General features: G+C 38.5%; 1 protein-coding gene across 4 annotated transcripts in view; it reads right to left on the bottom strand.

The window, feature by feature from the left end:
- Positions 1 to 17,664, bottom strand: part of FBXW11 (F-box and WD repeat domain containing 11) — an 89,611-nt gene extending 71,947 nt beyond the window's left edge. For 2 of the 4 annotated variants that reach the window (XM_060786316.2, XM_060786333.2), the window contains exons 1-2: positions 17,470 to 17,664; positions 2,320 to 2,399 (exon numbers count right to left, since the gene is read on the bottom strand). Coding sequence is in view for 2 of the 4 variants with exons in the window: in XM_060786308.2 (XP_060642291.1) it covers positions 17,470 to 17,514 (45 nt within the window). In the remaining 2 variants the exon portion in view is untranslated. The remainder of the gene's footprint in view (positions 1 to 2,319; positions 2,400 to 17,469) is intronic. The other 2 variants (XM_060786308.2, XM_060786325.2) reach the window with 1 other exon arrangement.
- Positions 17,665 to 20,690: the final 3,026 nt, after the last annotated feature.

The following is a 20,690-nucleotide window of genomic DNA, read 5'->3' as shown; positions in this document are numbered from 1 at the left end:
CACTAATGCAAGAACAAACGTCTTAGCCTGTAAGGTGCCGTAGGACTCTGGTTGTTTTTTGCCATTATAATGTCACTTTCGATTGAGAGGTGGATGTAAAAGTCACTGTGCAGAATTTATTATTTATAGACTCTGCCTCTGGGCTAGTTGAGCAGCCACCCTGAAAAGTACTTGATGCCTGACATGCTCAGGAATGCAGCAAATAAGTAACAACCCTAAAGAAACATGGGGGAAGGCAACAGAAAGAGAAGACTTTAAGGCTGTGAACACGTTCAAGGCCAAGAGTGAATTTTTCACTGATCACATGCTGAAAATTTCTTGCCATTGAGTAGCCAGGTAGAACTATCAAGTAGCCTGGTAACTTTCAGGAGGCACTTAAACAAAAGTTTGTCACTGTCTTAATTACACGTTAAGAGCTTACGAAAACATGGCCAGCAAACAACTTTTAGGCACCCGCTTCATTCACAGTATAGAAGTGGGAAATCAGAAACTGGCCCTTCTGCCCAGTGATATATTCAGCTGTTACTGGAATGTTTTACTCTAAGCCCAAACATTTAAAACAACTCAGTATTCCTTTAGTAGCTAAGAAAAACCTAGCTCCGTGCTTGTCGTAGAGTGTGTAGGGAAGTAGCTCTTAATTTCAAAAAATCAAAATTCGGAGGCAACTCCTTTTTGAAAAATTTAAAAATTAAAACAAGATTTATCTTGTTTTAGAATTTGCCCTTTTCTTCTGCAGAGCAGCCATATGTGGATTCAAGACATTTGCAACTGGGGTGTTGCAAAAATACTTGCCATCATCAGTTGTTAAGGTCTGAACCTAACTGATAGTCCCAATTAGAATACACCTGCTAAACAAACTGTTAAATGATGTGTGTATGTGTGCCTTCAAATCACCTGTCAGCTTGTGCCAACTTCATTAATTCCATACAGTATTCTTAGACAAGGAATAATCGGACATGGTTTTGCCAGTGCAAACGTTAATCACACTGATTAAATGGAGTCACACTAATTGTGACTACCAACAGGATTCAAGTGCAAAATTGCAAACTCCACAATTTCGGGATCTCCCAGGTTGACAAGGCTTGTTTGCACTGTAGACATATCAGTGTTGTAAAGTGTCACATGAAGACCAGTTTACAATCAATAATGTTATAAAGAAATCAAAAGAAGGAAATGTTTTGAACCATAAAATTTTATCTTTTTGTTATTATTGTGGAGGTGATCCACAGCTCCTTCTTGTAAAATATATTGGGTACAAACAGGACAAGAAACTATGTAATAATTTCTAAACTGGTACCTGTATATAGAAAACCAATGATTTTAAAGGGTTAATTAACATAACATGGAAACAAATGACTGCTGAAAAAAATATTTTAAAATAGCAAACTTTTAAACAATACTTAGGTTTTGATTTTTAATAACACTGGTGTTTATTTTGCAAATAAACAATTTCAGTAATTTTTGTTTAAAATAAATATTTTTAAACAAAAATTAGCAAAAAGAATAGTGGTGTCACTACTAGAAAGTAAAGGCTTATAAACTAGCAGCCCATTTCCAACACTTACGTTGTGATCTTAAACACTGTTATATTCTAAGAAGCAAGTCACTAAAAATAGTGGGACTTTTTCTTGTGGCTAATGCATGCATGGCATTCAAAGGCATTCTCGTTCTCCTGGGTTCAATCAGTGAATCTCCTGGGGGTCATTTCACGGTTCTTAATAATGAACCTGTTTAATGCTAGCTAATGTTTACTGTTTTATCAGGGGAGGGTCAATTTTGATGTTTTATACTGTTTTTATTGACGGCATTGAATTGTTGAAAACACTGTGAACCACCCTGAGGCCCTTCAGGATTAAGAAGGACAGTATACAAATACAGAAAATAAATAAATAAAAGCTAAGGAACTGCCAAACCCCACATCTGAGTATTCCTTGTCCAAGAAACTACTATGAAAGATTGATGGGCTTGCCATAGGTTAAGAGGCAACTTGAAGGCACATATACAAGTGTTACTTGTTAAAGGTGAGAACTCCCACTTGGGTTATGAAAAGTGGATAACTATTCCCTGCACCCATGGAAGTTTAAAACTGTACTGAAGTGAGTCCCCAATCCATTTCATCAGGAGATAATTCATAAACCCTATGAATGAGCAGGGATGCTCAGTAAAATAAATATTGAATAAATTGTAATATATCTATTATGGTAGTTATATACCTATAATAATTTAAGGTTCATTATTTTGTGGATTTCATGTACCAAAAAGTTCTCTATTCAGCCAACTACACATATGTAACACTATTTAGTATGTGGAATTTCTTACCTGAAACTCTGTTTCTGTGCTTCAGATCCACCAATCCAAAATGAATGGGAATTCGAATGGGGTTTCCTTTTCACACTTGTCTGTCAAAAGAGAGCAGCCAATCATCTTCAGCTTGGTGTATCTACTTCTTTTCTTGAACGAAATCCCAATATGCACTCCTAATGCTGTTAGAAAGACAAGGAAACCTGTACATCTGGCAGATTTCCAGTAGGCATTAAATCAGATGGTTCACCGGATTGGTGGATCTAAGACAAGAAACTAAATTAAAGAGAAGAAATTGTGGTTCTTCATAGGTGAGTCAACCAACCCTGAGCACAGCAATTTGCCATCTACATACATTGAAACACACAGTTTGATCTCAAACATAAGTTCAGATCTAGGAAAGTCACAAAAGATCATTTCAAGATCCAAGCATCGTCTCAAAATGCCAATGTGCACATAAAAAAGCAGCTGCAATCCACAGACATTCAAAGAGTTAAGCACATCCAAATCAAAACCTACTTCTGAAACTCCTGAGTTTTGAAAGTCATTTGATAATGTATTGTGGTATACAGAGCAATATTTTTCAAAATGCTTCAGCCAAAACTTCCCTTGGGCTCAGAGAGCTAGTTGCTTTGTTCTTTGGATCATATCCTATGTACATTTCTCTCTATCTTTCAGGCCACAGGGTAAATTATCACTGTCATGAGCTCATTTTAACCAATGACGTATACAGCTAGATTCAGATATAATGCGGAAACCATCACTTGACGTTAGAGCTGAATGCCAAAGTAAACATTACCAGCATAATCTTTGTCAAAATATAAGATCACAATGAAGCAAGCATCTGTTTGCTAAAATGACTAATGGTGCGTCCACAACAAGAAAATATGCCATCACTATAAGCCCTGTGTTTACCAGAAATTAAAGAAATAAAGGGGAAAAATACTGTTCCCAGATCCTAGAAATAGACATCAAGAGATATAGTTAGCAGATAGTATACAAATGAATAAATAAATGAAACTATGTTTCTAAGATGAAGATTTTATCTGTGTCTAGTATCAAATCAGTTAACTCAACCTCTTGACAAAATCTTCAATGAATTATTTCATTTATTTTATACTGCTACTACAAACTAGCACCTTTGGTCTATAAAGAAAAATACATATCATTATCAAATAACATTAATATACCAGTATCCTAAATATTCATAATATAAAAACTCAATACAATTATGACTTAATATGTTTATATAGATTTTTCTACAATGAGATACATATCTACTTTGGTAAACAAAATCATGTACATCTGAGTATCATTTATTTTAGCAGAAAATTTGGTAGCAAAGGCAGAAATACCATGGAAAGAACAGGGAGCACAAAAAAAATTAAATGAGTTTTCGTCAAATTTTATCTGAACATAACAACATGTACTTGTGGAATGAATCAGGTTGGGTAAGCTTGCCTAACATTTTGAATCATCTGATCACATGGAAAACATTCAGGGATCCCCCCCCCTCAAAAAAACTCACCATTCTCTACTTTTCTTATGATTTTCATTTTGGTCAACACATTTTAAAAAAACATAGTAGGGATATATGTTAAAGGAGGATAATCTGCTTTTTTCCTTTCCCTCTGATTTTCTGTTCACATGTGCTCAATAAGGGATTCTAGAGGCAGCTGCTGTTTACCTCCTACATTGCAAGCAGGTGCATACAACTATGGTAGGATCAGCTGAAAAAAATCACATTATTTCCTAGTTCAAGGTTGAATCTCTGCTTGTCTACTGAAACGCACAGAGTGACTCTCTCTGCCTTAAAGGAAAGCTATGTCAATCCTCTCCCAAGTTAATTTTGCCAAGAAACTACTAAGTCAAAAATGACTTGAAGGCATGCAGCAATAATAATCACACAATAGTGACACTAGAACAGATGACTTTTCAGATATGGTGAAAGTTCCTTAAGAAATGATTTATAACGTAAGCAGAACCAGACTGCTAGTCCATATCTCCACCTTCAGCCAGTTCCTTAAATGTTGGAACAAATGCTTTCCACATACATTAACGAACATACATGTCATTTTAATTCATAAAAAATAAAATATTAAAAGTTCAGAATATCATGGGTGAACATTGGATCATTTTAAGAGCCATTTCTACAAATAGTACATCTATATTATGAATACTCTTAAGTCAAGAAATATGTTTTATCTTTCTCTCCTTCCTATCCACTATTCCTTCACATTTCAATACATCAGGATGAGTGTGTGTGAGAGAGAGAACATAAAAGAGCCTGCAAAGATACCATGTGCATGTAAAACACAAGAGCTTCATATCAGGAACACAAAATAAACCACAATACTTTTTCCTTTCTTTGGCAGTGGTTTGTATGTATGCATATAGACTGACACATAAGTCACTTCAGACTGACTGTGGAATCAAAACCTACAACTCTTTCTGACAAGTAATCTATACTGCACAAATTCCTCATGACAGAGTTAACGACAAAGGGAACAGAATGTGCATACAAGTAACTTGGTAGGTTCTTCATAAAATCCATCAAGGCAAAAAGCAACCAAAGGCCATCAAGTTTGGTTTCTGTGATCAGAGGCTTCTAAGTGGCCCACAAGAAAGGCCTAATCTTCTCTTGATGCCCTCTGAAAATTTCATTTTGCTAACAACTTTTAAGAAACCTCTTTTTCTCCAGGACTTTGTCTGATCTCCTTTCCCAGCCACTGAGCTTGGGTCTTTTATCACATCTTGAAACAGAGAACAGCATTAATTAATTAGACAAAGCAGGAAGGAATTCCCTTTTTTCCTCTCTTGAATCTACTACCAGTAACTGATGGTGCCCAAATTGTAATCTCCAAATGCTACTGGATTTCGGGATAGCCAAGTTCCCACTTCAACATAATTACTACTTGTACTATTACTGTTAAAAAAATCTGTAAAAAAGGGGGGAGTGAGTTATATCGTTCTTTCAAGTCTGGCAGGATGTGGGAGAAGTTACCCATGATCATGCTGAACCACAGGTTAGCATTCCTTCTGAATGCAGGCACCAAGGGATCTGCAAGTATTTTCAGTATTAACAGCAAAGAGCAGAATGTTGAAAAAGAATATACAAAGAATCATACAGAAGCAGGAAGCTTCTCGCCTTCTCCTACTTCAGACTAGTTATTGAAATGGTAACCCTTCTTTGTAAAGGACATTACAACCCAATTTTGAAAAGGGAAAGTTGGATCTGTGTTGACTGAAACTTTAATGAGTGAAACAGGTTTCATTCTGCAACCATTCAATGAATTCTCCCTTTCTGCTGCGACCCGTCTCAAATCTGCTGTAGAAATTGCAGGACCATACAGAACTGATATGGGACAGTCAGGCTTGGAAAACCAGGAATTCATTCATGTTGCCTTGTATGTCACCTACCATTTTTACATATTTCTAAATATTCAGAAATAACACTGAATTTGATTAGTTGAGTAATGTGGTCATGTTACAAGAAATTGTTAGTCTTTAAGAAGTCACAGAAAAATGGCTTTGTTTTGTTTTGATAGCAAATGTTATCCAGACCAAAAATTAAAACAGAATCCAAATCCCTATCTTCCAGAAAATTAACAATATAAATGTAGTTTAATGTTTTGAGAGGAAAAAGAACTGTGAAGAGCCATAGAATGAATCACAAATTAAAAGTAAAGGTGACATTTCATATTTTATTAACTTACACAAAAGTGTTATGTAAGTTCATCCAATTCATATCAGGCAATATCTGGTCTGATAAACATATAACATATAAAAAGGTGAGACTGACATTTACAGTGTAATTGTAGAAGAAATATAGCCATAATCACCTAGTCAATCACAATTTGTGAGTCCCTGTTATATGTATTGCTCAGTGCTAACATGGATCTGAAAAATAGAAGAATGTGCCACCTAGCTGGCCCAGATTATTATAAGTGGTGCCATTTTTCTTTTTAAAAAATGAACTGGGAAATTTCCCACTTTTTTTTTTGATTGCCTGTGCAACAGCATGGTAGATTTATAAATAACATTTGTTGCAAAGGAAACTATAGCATATCAATTTTATGTCATGCACAAATATCTGACCAGTTTTTCCCCACTTCACAATGAAATGTAATTAAACACAAAATATCATAGGGGCACATGAGACAATTCACACTGCAGATACATTGTTATGTTTAGACAAATTCAGAGATTCACTTGCATATTATAATTCTCATTATTTGCAAGTATTACAGTATATGGCATTACTAATAACATGAAAAGTATTTATACGACAGGGATTTTAAAAAGAGAAATGAAGGTATCTTTTTGAAAGTAGTCTAAGCATGAAGGATATTTCACATGATCAGTTGGTTTCCTAACTGCTTTTGAATTTCCAAATTGTGATTAGTTGTATATATTTATGCAAAGGAAAAAAAAGAAAGAAAGCTATGAAAAACTCATGCAACAAGATTTTAAAAAAGGTGTTTTGCTGAATGGCTAACTTAGCTAACGATATGCTTCATGGATTTGAAGATAATGAATGTTGCTAAAACTGAGGAACTTTAAGAAGAAGCAAATGGAGTGGGACTTCAGATTTCTACCTCCAACAATGATAAAACTTTTTCATTTCAATTACAACTGGCATGTTTTTCTAGTCTTCAGCATCAAAAAGTTCTTCGACATGTATCAAAGTCTTGAGAAATTCAACATTCTCTGTCTATGAAAGAGACAGTGTTGCATAGGAGAGATATAGCAATAATCTCAACTGAAGTTATTTTGCTGCTGCTAATGAATTAAAAATTGACTGTCTTTACTGTCAATTGTCCCAAGTTTCCATATGTCCAAGAGGACTGGTCTCTGCCTGCCTCTATATATTTGCAAAACATTATAACTGACAACACAAAATCAACTCAAGCAATATGTATTCCTACAATTGTAACACTTGACACCTTTCTTCTCCTGTAAGATTTTGAACTTCTTTGCCTGATGAAGAAGCCAACAAACCTTCAAAAGTTTGCATGTTCTTTTTTCTGCATTTCAGTTGGCCTAATAAAGGTGTTGCTATTCTTTGGATTTTGTTGTATATTGTTCAAGGCATTTTACCAATTTAAGAAACACGTGAAATGACAGATAAGCTGCAAATTATTTTTAACTAACAATTTTAATTTCCTCCTCTTCCTGTTTCTCATTGACATGTGCTGATCCTTGAAATATAATGTACTGAAAGAACGTGTCTCACAGATTATTTATTTCTGAAATTCAGTGCCATTCCAATATATTGGATTTTTATTACAAACAGCAAAATCATTTCCTCACAGAAGTTGTACAGCAAGATACAAAGTAAGAATGGTAACAGGTACAGGCATGAAGACATTGCATTATGACTCTTCTTGTGGTTATAGTACATCTTTGAACATTTCATTAAACTCTGTTTTTCTGGTACAACAACTCTATACTCTTTTAGTGCATGTGATGAAAACAACCTGATACACAGCTAGGTAAATAACAGCACCGTTTTATACATCCCACAAAAGCCCCTTTCTCCTATACCATGTTGTGCAGAAGAATAAAGGATAGGTTACCTTCAATGCATTATGCTAAAACTGTGGCCTGTCAAAGTGAAAACATGGTTTCCAAGTTTTGTGATTAAAATGAAAACACAATCTACTATATAAAGTTGGTATCTTTTAGTTTAAATATGCGTTATTCCACATTATAAGATTGCTGTTGCATTTTTTCCAGCACACAAAGCTACAAACTGGGAGACTAAAGGAGAGAAATAACAAAAAGGAAGAATATGAGAAAAAAGAAAAGATACAAACTGCTGCAAACCACGACTAGTAAAGGAGACTAAATAGTAACAACAATTAAACACAATGTAATGATGTACAAATCAAAACTTAGAAGGAAAAATGTGAACAGAACGAATGACTGTAAAATTTTGCTTAGGTAATACAGAATTAAGACCACCTTTATGAAGACAAAACTTGCACATTTTCTAAAATATGTGAATAAAGTCATTTGTTTCATCTAGTCAGTTCTCTATTAAGTTCCAAAGCACTTAATTTTATTACTACATCCTCTTGCTGCCACAATATCAGTAGGTTACAGAAACTATCCATTTGACTAAAAGGAAATGAATACAGCCTTCCCACTAACTGATCATCATCAATCATTCAATCACATGCAATGAAGTTTTAGATGTAAACAATTCCTCATAAAACACAAATACAATATTTATGTACCCTTATCTTCTTCATTTTGACTCTCTTCTGCACATGTTATACTAATATTTGAGGTTCATGGCAGTTAAGCTCTCTATCATGATGATGCATGTGCAAAGATACAACTACATACTTCAGTGTGAGCTGGTTTCTGAAAGTACATGTGTCTTGCTCTAGGTTAAGCTTCATCATAAAGACAACTTGCAGGCTTAGTCAAAATAGGGTCCCCAATTACTCTAACAAGTTCCAACTGCTGAGCCAATTTTGTACATGTAAATGCTTCTCTTTCACTCTTTATAGTCAGACACCCAAAAAAGGCATTCAAGGCTCTTTTGTTTCCTACTATAAACTGAGTTTCCTTATCCAGAATTCCTTAATCCCAAATATTCCAAAATTCAAAACTGTACAATAGGTAGTTGAGATAGTGATAACTTTGCTTTCTGAAGGACCAGCATACACAAACTTATGTGTATACGGTGTATATGAAACATTAATGAATTTTGTGTTTAGAATCGGATACCATCTCCAAAATGGAAGTTTATATCTAGACTTCTGCAAAAACATGGGGCAATCACCCTATGCGCGCCCCTTCTAAAAAAAGACCACAGTCCCAAGTTAATGGTGCTACAGTCTGCACCCACTAGTGTCCTTTTATTATAATCTAAATGGAGAGGTTCTAGTCAGTAGATAGGATTTGCCTAGATAAGAACTATAAAAAATGATGGGAAAAGGCAACCCTGGAACGACATGCACCTCTAAGGCTGTTTGGCAGCACTTGAGTTCTCCAAGAATGAAAGATTTCCTTTTCCTAGCATAATACATACATAAACAAAAAGTGAGTTGACTCTTCCACAAGTCTTCAGAAGCAGAAATCCGTCTTTTAATAGACAACAAAATCTCCCTGCACTGTTTATTATTACTTTCCATTAACCTGAAAGGGCTGACAACTAAATGCAAGCTTTTGCTGTAATCTACCTCCTTTTTGTAGAGGTTCTGTGGGTATACTTTCTTTGCTTTCTAAGAATGTGTCTAAATAAGTTGTTTTACTATGAATGTAAAAATTATTTATATTTAAATTCAATTCATGACTCAAGAGAGGGCCCTTTGGAAAACCATTGTGCATCTATTCTGATCTCCTAAACAAATGCACTATAAAAAACCTAGCATACAGTAGCTAATCTTTCTTGATACTTGGGTTCAAAATCAAGAAATTTATTATTGTCACCTTTTTCTAATCACTAAACTGCAAACACATCAAAACAAAGCTTACATTTACTTTTGCTTTTAACATCTTGACATCAATGCTTAAAATTAGCAATGGCAAAGGTATGCTGGCTGAAACTGTCTGCCTGATTCATCATACCTGTCTGTTCTTATTTTACAGCAAACATTTCCACATAGCACCATTACGTCTGACACTAAAAAGTATTAATACTTTCAGCATTACAAAACACCACACATTTGTAGATATATGCTGACACAACATATTTCAAATGCTTTCATATTTTTTCAATATTGATCATTCTACTACTGAAAGCAAATGCTCCAGTTAATTGAGAAATTGACTGAAAAGGGGAGGGGGAGAATGCCTTGATCCTAACCTTATGTCTCCCAGTATCATATTTCATACTACAATAAGAATACATGAGGAACACCAACTAGTACTTCATATAACCATAATGTTAATATCTGTCTTGAATTTGAGCTCCAATATGCAATATTCAGCTTATACTGACAGCCATCATACTAAAATAAAACTACTGATAGAAATCACAATAGGTTTCTCCAAAGAGTGCTGCATTTTGCAATATTACAGAAAATATTCATACAGAACAACTGAGGGCCCTTCCCCACAGCCCTATATTCCAGAATATCAAGGCAGAAAATCCCACATTATCAGATAACCCAGTTCAAAGCAGATATTGTGGGATTTTCTGCCTTGATATTATGGGATATAGGGTTGTGTGAAAGGACTCTGAATAGCAGGTGCTGTGTGTTGTATCTCAGAAAAAAGGAACTGGCAAAATAAATTCTTAGTACTCCTTGCTTAAGAATTAAGGGTTGATCCAAGTCAACAGACAATTTGAAAGCACAGACACACATTACTAAATAACACTAAAAAGTTCAAGAGGCATATACAAATGTTAAACGTTTTCGGAAATTCAGTTCACTTACTTCTAACTTGCAATACCATTTATGAGGGCTTATTTATACCATTTTTCTATTTGTTCTCAAAGGGCCTTGCCTTTGCAGACACAATATACAGAAAAGACTATCAAGGCTTTCAAAGTAAGACATTTCTACAAGCTCTCCCCACCATTTTACCTTTAATACTATAACTGGTTTGGGCTGTCTTGTGCCTATACAAAATCATATGAGAATGGGATTCATTCTTATCCTCCTCTGGAGTTGTTTTACAAGTGCACAAAGATTGAAAACATCAAGACAAAATCTTTATCAACTAAAAAGAAGACATCTGGATCAATCTAACCATACCTCTGATAGCTATTGCTTGAATGATAGTCAATATTCCACCCCTTCCTCTCATAACTTTCTGAAAGACTTATATTGTCAGAGTGTTCCACTGGACTGTCTCCATGGCTGAGCTAAAGACACTAATTAATAGAGTAGGAAACAGCAGGGATTCCTGATGATTAGGACTAGAACTTCCACAATTTGTTTCCATTGGTCAAGCTTTTGTGAGCTAACATTCAAAACATCTGGATGGCAAACAGCACAATAGGCCCTTGTCTTTCCTCAGCCCCAGCATAGATCCCAAAATCAGTGGATGTTCAAGTCCCATTATATATGTCGTGAACATGTGTCCCTGATATGAAATGGATTGGGGGGGGGGGGGTTTCAAGTCATGGGTGGTTGAATCCGTGGATATAAAGGGACATGAACAGAAGCTAACCCTGGGTCTCAGGAGAAAAATATTTCTAGTTTTATTACTAGTGACCCTTTAACTGAAAGTTTCTGAAAATATGTATGAGACAAATGAGCTTTGCTACTGAGGAAAGACTTCTGCATCAGTATGGTAGTGACAATATGTGTGACATGTTATTGGGGGAGGAGGTGGATTTCTTAAGATTTTCTTGGAAAAAATGGATTTTGGAAATATTTTCTATTAAAAGATGTTTAAGACAAGGCAATCACATATCTACTGCCCAAGAACATTTCTAAAACGACGTATAAGCAAAACCTTTATGTAGAGCTAGATACAGTATCATAGCATTACAATTCCTTATCTTGGGTCCTTTTTATGGGAATGAGTGTGTTATGTCTGCTTGAGACTAGTGACCCACCTACACTAATCATTCACAACAGTTCAAAGATAGCTTGAAACTGTTGCAGCCAGACAACAAAACTTCCACAAAACTCTGCAAAAGAATGCCTTTAATGTGCATCAGTGCTCTGTAGTTTATGCAATCCCCATCTGGGCCTCAAACTGGTTTTAGGATTTCCTCTGTAAACACCTGAAGAACGAAAATACTTCCTTCAATGCTGGTTTGAAGCTGCATTAAATGCGAGGTGTAGATTGTGGCCTATGAAAAACCAGTGACAAAATAATGTCCTGTTTTACTGATCTTAATGTTCCCTTTGGGGGGGGGGGGGGTGACATAAAATGCTTGGGTTGTTGTAAGTCAATAGGCAACCTGAAGGCACGTATACTCACACAGACATACACAAACTGTTCAAATTGCTAAAGCCAAAAGACTCCTTATAGTTGAAGTTTTCATTATAGTTCAGGACCATGTAATTCCATTTGGAACACAAAATAAATAATACTTTGAAAATAAAAATAAAGGGAGTTTAAAAGGAAGCTTGATTTGTAATTACATTCACAATAAATTGTACTTGCAATATGTCAGGCATGATATTTTTATGCCAAACTAAATCATACATAATACATGTTCTGTCCTAATTACAGCAATATGACTTTCAATCTGTAAAGGGCGCTTCTATTGCATTTTCAGCTTTTCCTACAATGTCCTTTTTTCCTCCAAAAAGAAATGAAAATAAAAAATAGTTTTTTCAGTGGCTTCCAAACATGAAGAAATCTTACATCTCTATTAGTGAATAGTGTATTGAGCCTGAAAACATGCAACAACTAGATCTATGGAAATCACAGTGACCAGCTGTATTGCTGTGCCATAATGATACATATCACTATCTTATTACTGTCCTTTTGGATGATAAGAATCATCATTTTATAGTCAAAAAGCAACATTTAGCATCAAGCATTCAGGAAAAAAAATCCCTATAAAATTGGATATCTATATGATTAGTATTTACTGAACATACAATACTAATTTTACATGCTTTTTATGGCACAAAAACTGCTTAAGTAGGAATTGTATTCACACACTCAAATAGTAAAGGTAACCCCAAAATCATAAATATTTATGCTTCAAATTCTTCACATTAAAATGGTGCTTGTATATATGAAAGAATTAATGACTGACAACAGAAGAGTCTCCATGTGATACTTCCAATATTATAACCCCTCCCTTAAGAAAAATGGGAAGTCGTTCACACCTTCCCCACCAAGAGTTGGCAGATTCAGATACTTGTTTTTCCGTATAATGCACATGTTAAACTTTGAAAGCCAAAATAATCTCCAAAGAATCTCAATGAACAAAAGAAACACAATCTGATCTAAATTGCATATTTCACCCTTTTGTAGACAAAGTACAGATCAGAATAGATGCATTTAATAGTTCTGCCGCATTATTTTGTTTATCAACATTTAAAGACTACAATTCCAGGTTCTCAATGCTGTTCAGGTAATTTACAGGTAAGTCAAATATAAAATTGACATTTCAGTTCAGACTTTCTCCATCAGACTCAGGACTTTTACATGAGGAATAGAAGCATCACATTCTATGTAACTGCAGGACTATACAGAACAGCTCTCACACAGAAGCATAGAGATGGAAGAGACTACAAGGGCCATCCAATCCAACTCATTACAGCTATTAGTGTATTTGAAATCACATCTTTGTAACAAAAAAAGGAAGGAAGACCTTAGCTAGCTACATGTCTACATATTTAAGTAGGCAAAGGACTACAGCACACAGCCATGTAACCCAGAATATCAAGGCAGATAATCCACAATATTAGCTTTGAATTGGGTTATCTGAATTCACATGACCATATAATCCAGTTCAATATGGATTTTATGCAGCTGTGTGGAAGGGGCCACAGACTACATTTTAATAGAGAGGTGATGCTATCAACAGAAAACCGAAGTACTTTTTAAACCAACTGAGGGTCCTTCCACACTGCCATATAATCCAGAATACCAAGACAGATAATTAACATGTTCTGCTTTGAACTGGATTATCTGAGTCTACACTGCCAGATAATCCAGTTCAAAGTAGAAAATCTGGAATTTATACATCTGTGTAGGAGAGGCGCAAGTCTCAGCATCTCCACACTTAGAGAAGCTCCCATTTCACTTTAGTCTAAGAGAAATGCAGAGTGCAAATACAATAAAAATAAACAATACTTTTAGAATTAATCTCAGTATTTAGCCAGTTCCCTATTTTATCCCAGTCTGGGAAAAAGGTAAGATGCAAATCCAATAAAATACATAATATTTTTAAATAATAATAATCTTAGTATTTAGAGCATTCCCTATCTTATCCCAGGGTCCTATAACACACAGCCATATAACCCTGAATATCAAGGCTGATAATCTACAATATCTGCTTTGAACTGGATTATGTGAGTCCAAACTGCCATATAATCCAGTTCAATGTAGATTTTATACAGCTGTGTGGAAAGGGCCACAATCTGAACAAAAGGTGGGATATTGATCCAATAAAAGAAATAATATGTTTTCCACGTTAATCAATGCTTTCTGGGTGCGTGGGCGTCTTGCGACTTTCAGCCAAGAAGCAGGAGGCAGTTTGTTCTTCAGAACAATGGTCCCTTGCGGTTAGGAAATCGACAGGAGGAAACGCTGGGTTTGGGAAAGACTGCCTGGGGCAAGGAGGATTCTCATGCAATGTAGGAGAAGGTATACATTGCATATTGGGAGGCTCCTTTATGAGGTCCCTTCCACACAGTTGAATAAAATCCCACATTATCTGCTTTGAACTGGAATATATGGAAGTGGACTCAGATAACCCAATCCAATGCAGATATTGTGGGATTTTCTGCCTTGAAATTCTGCATTATATGGCTGTGTAGAAGGACCCTGAGAGAGAAAGCAGGGTACACAGGCTCTCAAAGATCATTCAACCCATCCAAAAGGGGAGAGAGGAACCCAAACACTTGCCTAGGCAGCTAAGGGTCCTTCCAAACAGGTTCTATATTCCAGGATCTGATTCCAGGTTGTCTGTTTATTCCAGATTATGTGGCAGTGGGGACTCATAAAATCCAGTTTAATGCAGAACCTGGAATTAGATCCTGAGCTTGTCTGGGGGCCCTTCCACATAGCAATATAACACAGAAGATCAAGGCAGAAAATCCCACAATATCTGCTTTGAATTGGGTTATCTGAGTCCACACTGCCATATATTGCCAGACTGTTTATTGGATAGTATAAATGTACTTGGGCCTTGTTAGATCACATTAGCCCACTTAACAACTTTGGCCATCCAATCTATCCACACATTTGTGAACCTTCGTGTTGTTTTGATATAGTAATTCAGATTTTTTTAATGTTCAAGTTCTGTTATAACTTTCAATTGATGTTTTATTTAAATTACATGCTTAAGTTGCCCTTGGGGTTATCTTGGGTTTTTATATTCGTATTTACTTTTATTGAGGCATTGACTGTTTGCCTTTTTGTGTATTGGAATCTGCCTGAGTCCCCCAGGGGATATAGGGCAGAATATAAATAAATTATTGTTATTATTATCATTATTATTATTCCAGTTCAGAGCAAATAATGTGGGATTTTATTCAGCTGTGTGGAAGAGGCCTTAGTTCCATCCTGAGAAGCACTCACAGACTGGGCCAAGCTGGGAAGATGACAAAGGTCCGGATATGGAAAGGAGCTCAAAGAAGCCCCACCCCCTTCTTTGGGGGACACTGGGGCTTTGTGTGCTGAGCATCCTTTCTCAGGCAAGTCCAGGTGGATGTCACCTTCAGTCCTTGGGGATGTAGGGAAGGCAGTGAGATGGAAGGAGGGGGCCGCAGGGAGCTTTCTCTTTTGTCTGAGGGCCCACACAGCCATATAACCCAGAATATCAAGGCAGAAAATCCCACAATATCTGCTTTGAACTGGGTTATCTGAGTCCATATTCAGATAATGTGGGATATTCTGCCTTGATATTCGGGGATATAGGTCTGTGTGTAAGGACCCTGGGTTATCTGAGGGCCCTTTCAGACAGGCCCTATATCCCAGGATCTGATCCCAGGTTTCTTGCTTTAAAATGGATTATATGAGTCCACACTGCCAGATAATCTGGAATAAGCACAGATCCTAGGATCAGATCCTGTGATTTAGGGCCTGTCTGGAAGGACTCTAAATCCACACTGCCATGTAATCCACAGCCCTTCAACACAGAATATCAAGATAGAATAACTCACATTATCTTCTTTGAAGTGGAATACCAGCGTCCACACTGCCATATATCCGAGTCCAAAGCAGATAATGTGGGATTTTATTCAGCTGTGTGGAAGGGACCTCAGTTCAAGGTGGGATTTTATTCAGCTGTGTGGAAGGGGGCCCCAGTTCAAGGTGGGATTTCATTCAGCTGTATGGAAGGGGCCCCAGTTCAAGGTGGGATTTTATTCAGCTGTGTAGAAGGCGCCCCAGTTCAAGGCGGGATTTTATTCAGCTGTGTGGAAGGGGGCCCCAGTTCAAGGTGAGATTTTATTCAGCTGTGTAGGATGGGCCCCAGTTCAAGGTGGGATTTTATTCAGCTGTGTGAAAGGTGCCCCAGTTCAAGATGGGGTTTTATTCAGATGGGCCCCAGTTCAAGGTGAGATTTTATTCAGCTGTGTAGCTTGGGCCCCAGTTCAAGGTGGGATTTTATTCAGCTGTATGGAAGGGGCCCCAGTTCAAGGTGGGATTTTATTCAGCTGTGTGGAAGGGGCCCCAGTTCAAGGTGGGACTTTATTCAGCTGTGTAGAAGGGACCTCAGTTCAAGGTGGGATTTTATTCAGATGTATAGAAAGGGCCCCAGTTCAAGATGGGATTTTATTCAGCTGTGTGGAAGGGGCCCCAGTTCAAGGTGGGACTTTATTCAGCTGTGTAGAAAGGGCCCCAGTTCAAGGTGGGATTTTATTCAGCTGTGTAGAAGGGACCTCAGTTCAAGGTGGGATTTTATTCAGATTTATAGAAAGGGCCCCAGTTCAAGGTGGGATTTTATTCAGATTTATAGAAAGGGCCCCAGTTCAAGGTGGGACTTTATTCAGCTGTGTAGAAGGGACCTCAGTTCAAGGTGGGATTTTATTCAGATTTATAGAAAGGGGCCCCAGTTCAAGGTGGGACTTTATTCAGCTGTGTAGAAAGGACCTCAGTTCATGGTGGGATTTTATTCAGATTTATAGAAAGGGCCCCAGTTCAAGGTGGGATTTTATTCAGCTGTGTAGAAGGGACCTCAGTTCAAGGTGGGATTTTATTCAGATTTATAGAAAGGGCCCCAGTTCAAGGTGGGATTTTATTCAGCTGTGTGGAAGGGGCCTTTGTCTGAGAAAGAGGCCAAACTCTTCTTCCTCCTCGGGAGAAAAGAGGAGCCTGTTTCGAGGCGGCCCCTTTAAGAATCGCCTTCCGACCAAAATGGAGAAGGGGGAGGGGGGCGCGCGCTCCCTCCCTCCAGCGCGAGACCCCTCCCCCTCCTTCATAATGGCGGGGGCTACGGAGAGCGGCGAGGCCCAAACCGAGGCCTGCCGCACCGGCTTGCCTGCCTGCTTCCTTCCTTCCAATCTTTCCGCGGCCGCCTCCCCTCCCCCACTCCCTCCCTCCTCCTCCTTTTTCCTCACTCACCATCAGCTCGATGGTCTTGTCCTCAATCACCGACTCCGGCTCCATGGCGTCGGCGGCGTCGGTGGGAGCGGCTCCTCCGCGGCGGGCCGGTGGGGAGGGAAGGACCCCCGTAGTGACCCCGGGCTTCCTTCACTCCAAAGAAGCAGGGGGAGGGAGGGAGGGAAGAGGCCGCCGCTAGCGCCACTGACTGACCCGCCGCCGCCGCCTCCTCCGCCTCGGCCGCGCGCCCGGAAGCGGAAGTGATGTAGTAGCCCGGGCGTGGTGGCGGTTGCAGCAGTGTCGTCGCCTCCTTTCTCTCAGCGCCGCAGCGGAGCGGCAGCCCTTCCTGCCTCCCTCCCTCTCTCCCTTCCCTGTCAAGGCGGGCTCTGCGCGTTTCCTAGCAACGGTGGCGAGAGGACTGCATTTCCCAGCATGCCAAGGGCTGCTTTTGGGCTGCCCGCCCGCTCACTCCGCGCCATTTGCGGTGGAACTTGCTGGAAGGAGGAAGCGGCCGTTGCTGCAAAGCGGGCCTCTCCGCCGCCTGGCCTCGGAGGAGGAGGAAGAGGCCCGTTGTCCCGGTGAGGGAAGAGGAGCGGGAGTTGGCGTTTTCGCCACAGGAACGCAACACAGGCAGAAAACAATGGGAAATCGGATATTTCAACGCAGCCATAAAACCTTGAATATCAAAGCAGAAAAATCCCAACATATTTGCATGGAACAGGGTTATCTTGAGTCCTCACTGCCATATATTCCAGGTCAATGTGGATTGCATACACGTGTGGAAGGGACCATATATATACACACATACATATGTGTGGAAGGAGCCATATATAAATGTGTGTGTGTGGAAGGGGCCATATATATATATATATACACACACAAACAGATGTGTGGAAGGGACCATATATATATATGGAGAGAGAGAGGATCATATATATATATATAGATGTGTGGAAGGGGCCTTATATATGTATATACACAGATGTGTGGAAGGGACCATATATATATATATATAGAGAGAGAGGACCATATATATATAGATGTGTGGAAGGGGCCATATATATACATATATACACACACACAGATGAGTGGAAAGGACCATATATATATATATAAGAGAGGGGGGACCATATATATAGAGAGATGTGTGGAAGGGGGCATATATATATATATATATAGAGAGAGAGGACCATATATATATATAGAGATGTATGGAAGGGGCCATATATATACATATATACACACACAGATGTGTGGAAGGGACTATATATATATATATAGAGAGAGAGAGAGAGGACCATATATATATAGATGTGTGGAAGGGGCCATATATATATATATATATACACACACACAGATGAGTGGAAGGGACCATATATATATATATAGAGGGGGGACCATATATATAGAGAGATGTGTGGAAGGGGGCATATATATATAGAGAGAGAGAGAGAGACAGAGAGGACCATATATATATATAGAGAGAGAGAAAGATGTGTGGAAGGGGCCATATATATATGGTCCCTTCCACACATCGGTATGCAATCCAACATTGACCTGGAATATATGGCAGTGTGGACTCAGATAACCCTGTTCAAAGCAGATATGTTGGGATTTTCTGCCTGTGGAAGGGCCCTCAGGTAACCCTGGTCCTTTTAATGCTCTCAACACACTCTGGGAGACTACTACAGACACCATATAAAGCAGTGGTATTCAACCTGTGGGTCCCCAGGTGTTTTGGCCTCAGAAATCCCAGCCAGTTTACCAGCTTTTAGGATTTCTGGGAGTTGAAGGCCAAAACATCTGGGGACCCACAGGTTGAGACCCACTGGTTTAATGAATAATACTATATAAGGCCCTTCCACACAGCCATACAACCTTGAATATCAAGGCAGAAAATCCCAACATATCAAGGTTGAAAGTCCCACCATATCTGCTTTAAACTGGGTTATCTGAGTCCACACTGCCATATATTCCAGTTCAAAGCAGAAAATGTGGGGTTTTATTCAGCTGTGTGGAAAGGACCTCAGAGCATAACTTGCCCTTCCACACAGCTGAATAATATCCCACATTATCTGCTTTGATTGGAATATATGACAGTGTGCACTCTCATAACCTAGTTCAAAGCAGATATGGTGGGATTTTCTGCCTTGATATTCTAGTTTTTATTTATTTGGGAAATGGTTGCCTTTGTCAAACAGACTCATGGATGTTTACAACCACATAGAAACATGCCATTTATTTATTTACAACATTTATATGATGCCCTTCTCACCCCAATGGGAACTCAGAGACTATAGAATAGACTATTACAACTAACCCAAATACAGGGTGAGGCAGCATAACTTCCTTTTTTCAAAACTTAATAAAACCCATTGTATGAATTAGATTTTTTTTATAATGTAGGCGCATACCTAAAGTTTTGTTTTACGTAGTTTTGAAGATCAAATTAGGTAGGTGATGTCCCCCATTCTCCATACACTGAGTAAACCGATTCCTAGTGTTTGTCATGACTCTTGCCAGCATAGCAGGCATTATGTTGGCAATGTCTTCCTGGATGTTGGTCTTCAAATCTTGTAGGGTCCTTGGATGGTTCACATAAATGGGATTTCAAAAAACCCCATAGAAAAAAATCACAAGGGGCCAAATCTGGAGAGCGGGCCAGCCACTCCAAATCTGCTCAAAAAGTAGGCCTCAATGGCAAAAGCATGCTCCTCACTGTTCCAGCGCATGATGGCGACTGAACTGTATGTTGTATGACCGAAAGGTTGCCAAGGATTGGTGCAATGTCTCTAACTGACCTGTGAATCGTAGAATCCTGAAGTTGGAAGAGACCTCATGGGCCATCCAGTCCAACCCCCTGCCAAGAAGCAGGAATATTGCATTCAAAGCACCCCTGACAGATGACCATCCAGCCTCTGTTTAAAAGCCTCCAAAGAAGGAGCCTCCACCACACTCCAGGGCAGAGAGTTCCACTGCTGAACAGCTCTCACAGTCAGGAAGTTCTTCCTAATGTTCGGATGGAATCTGCTTTCTTGTAGTTTGAAGCCATTATTCTGTGTCCTACTCTCCATGTCTCCTCTCAGCCTTCTCTTGTTCAGGCTAAACATGCCCAGCTCTTTAAGCCGCTCTTCATAGGGCTTGTTCTCCAGACCCTTGATCATTTTAGTCATGTTGCATTGGAGTATTCCAAGGAATGTAGATGCTGATGCAAGCAGTGATAATTTAACAGTTCACCCATT

This window comes from Anolis sagrei, chromosome 1, assembly GCF_037176765.1.
Source record: "Anolis sagrei isolate rAnoSag1 chromosome 1, rAnoSag1.mat, whole genome shotgun sequence".
Classification (NCBI taxonomy): Eukaryota; Metazoa; Chordata; class Lepidosauria; order Squamata; family Dactyloidae; genus Anolis; species Anolis sagrei.
This window is presented reverse-complemented; position numbering and strand designations above follow the sequence as displayed.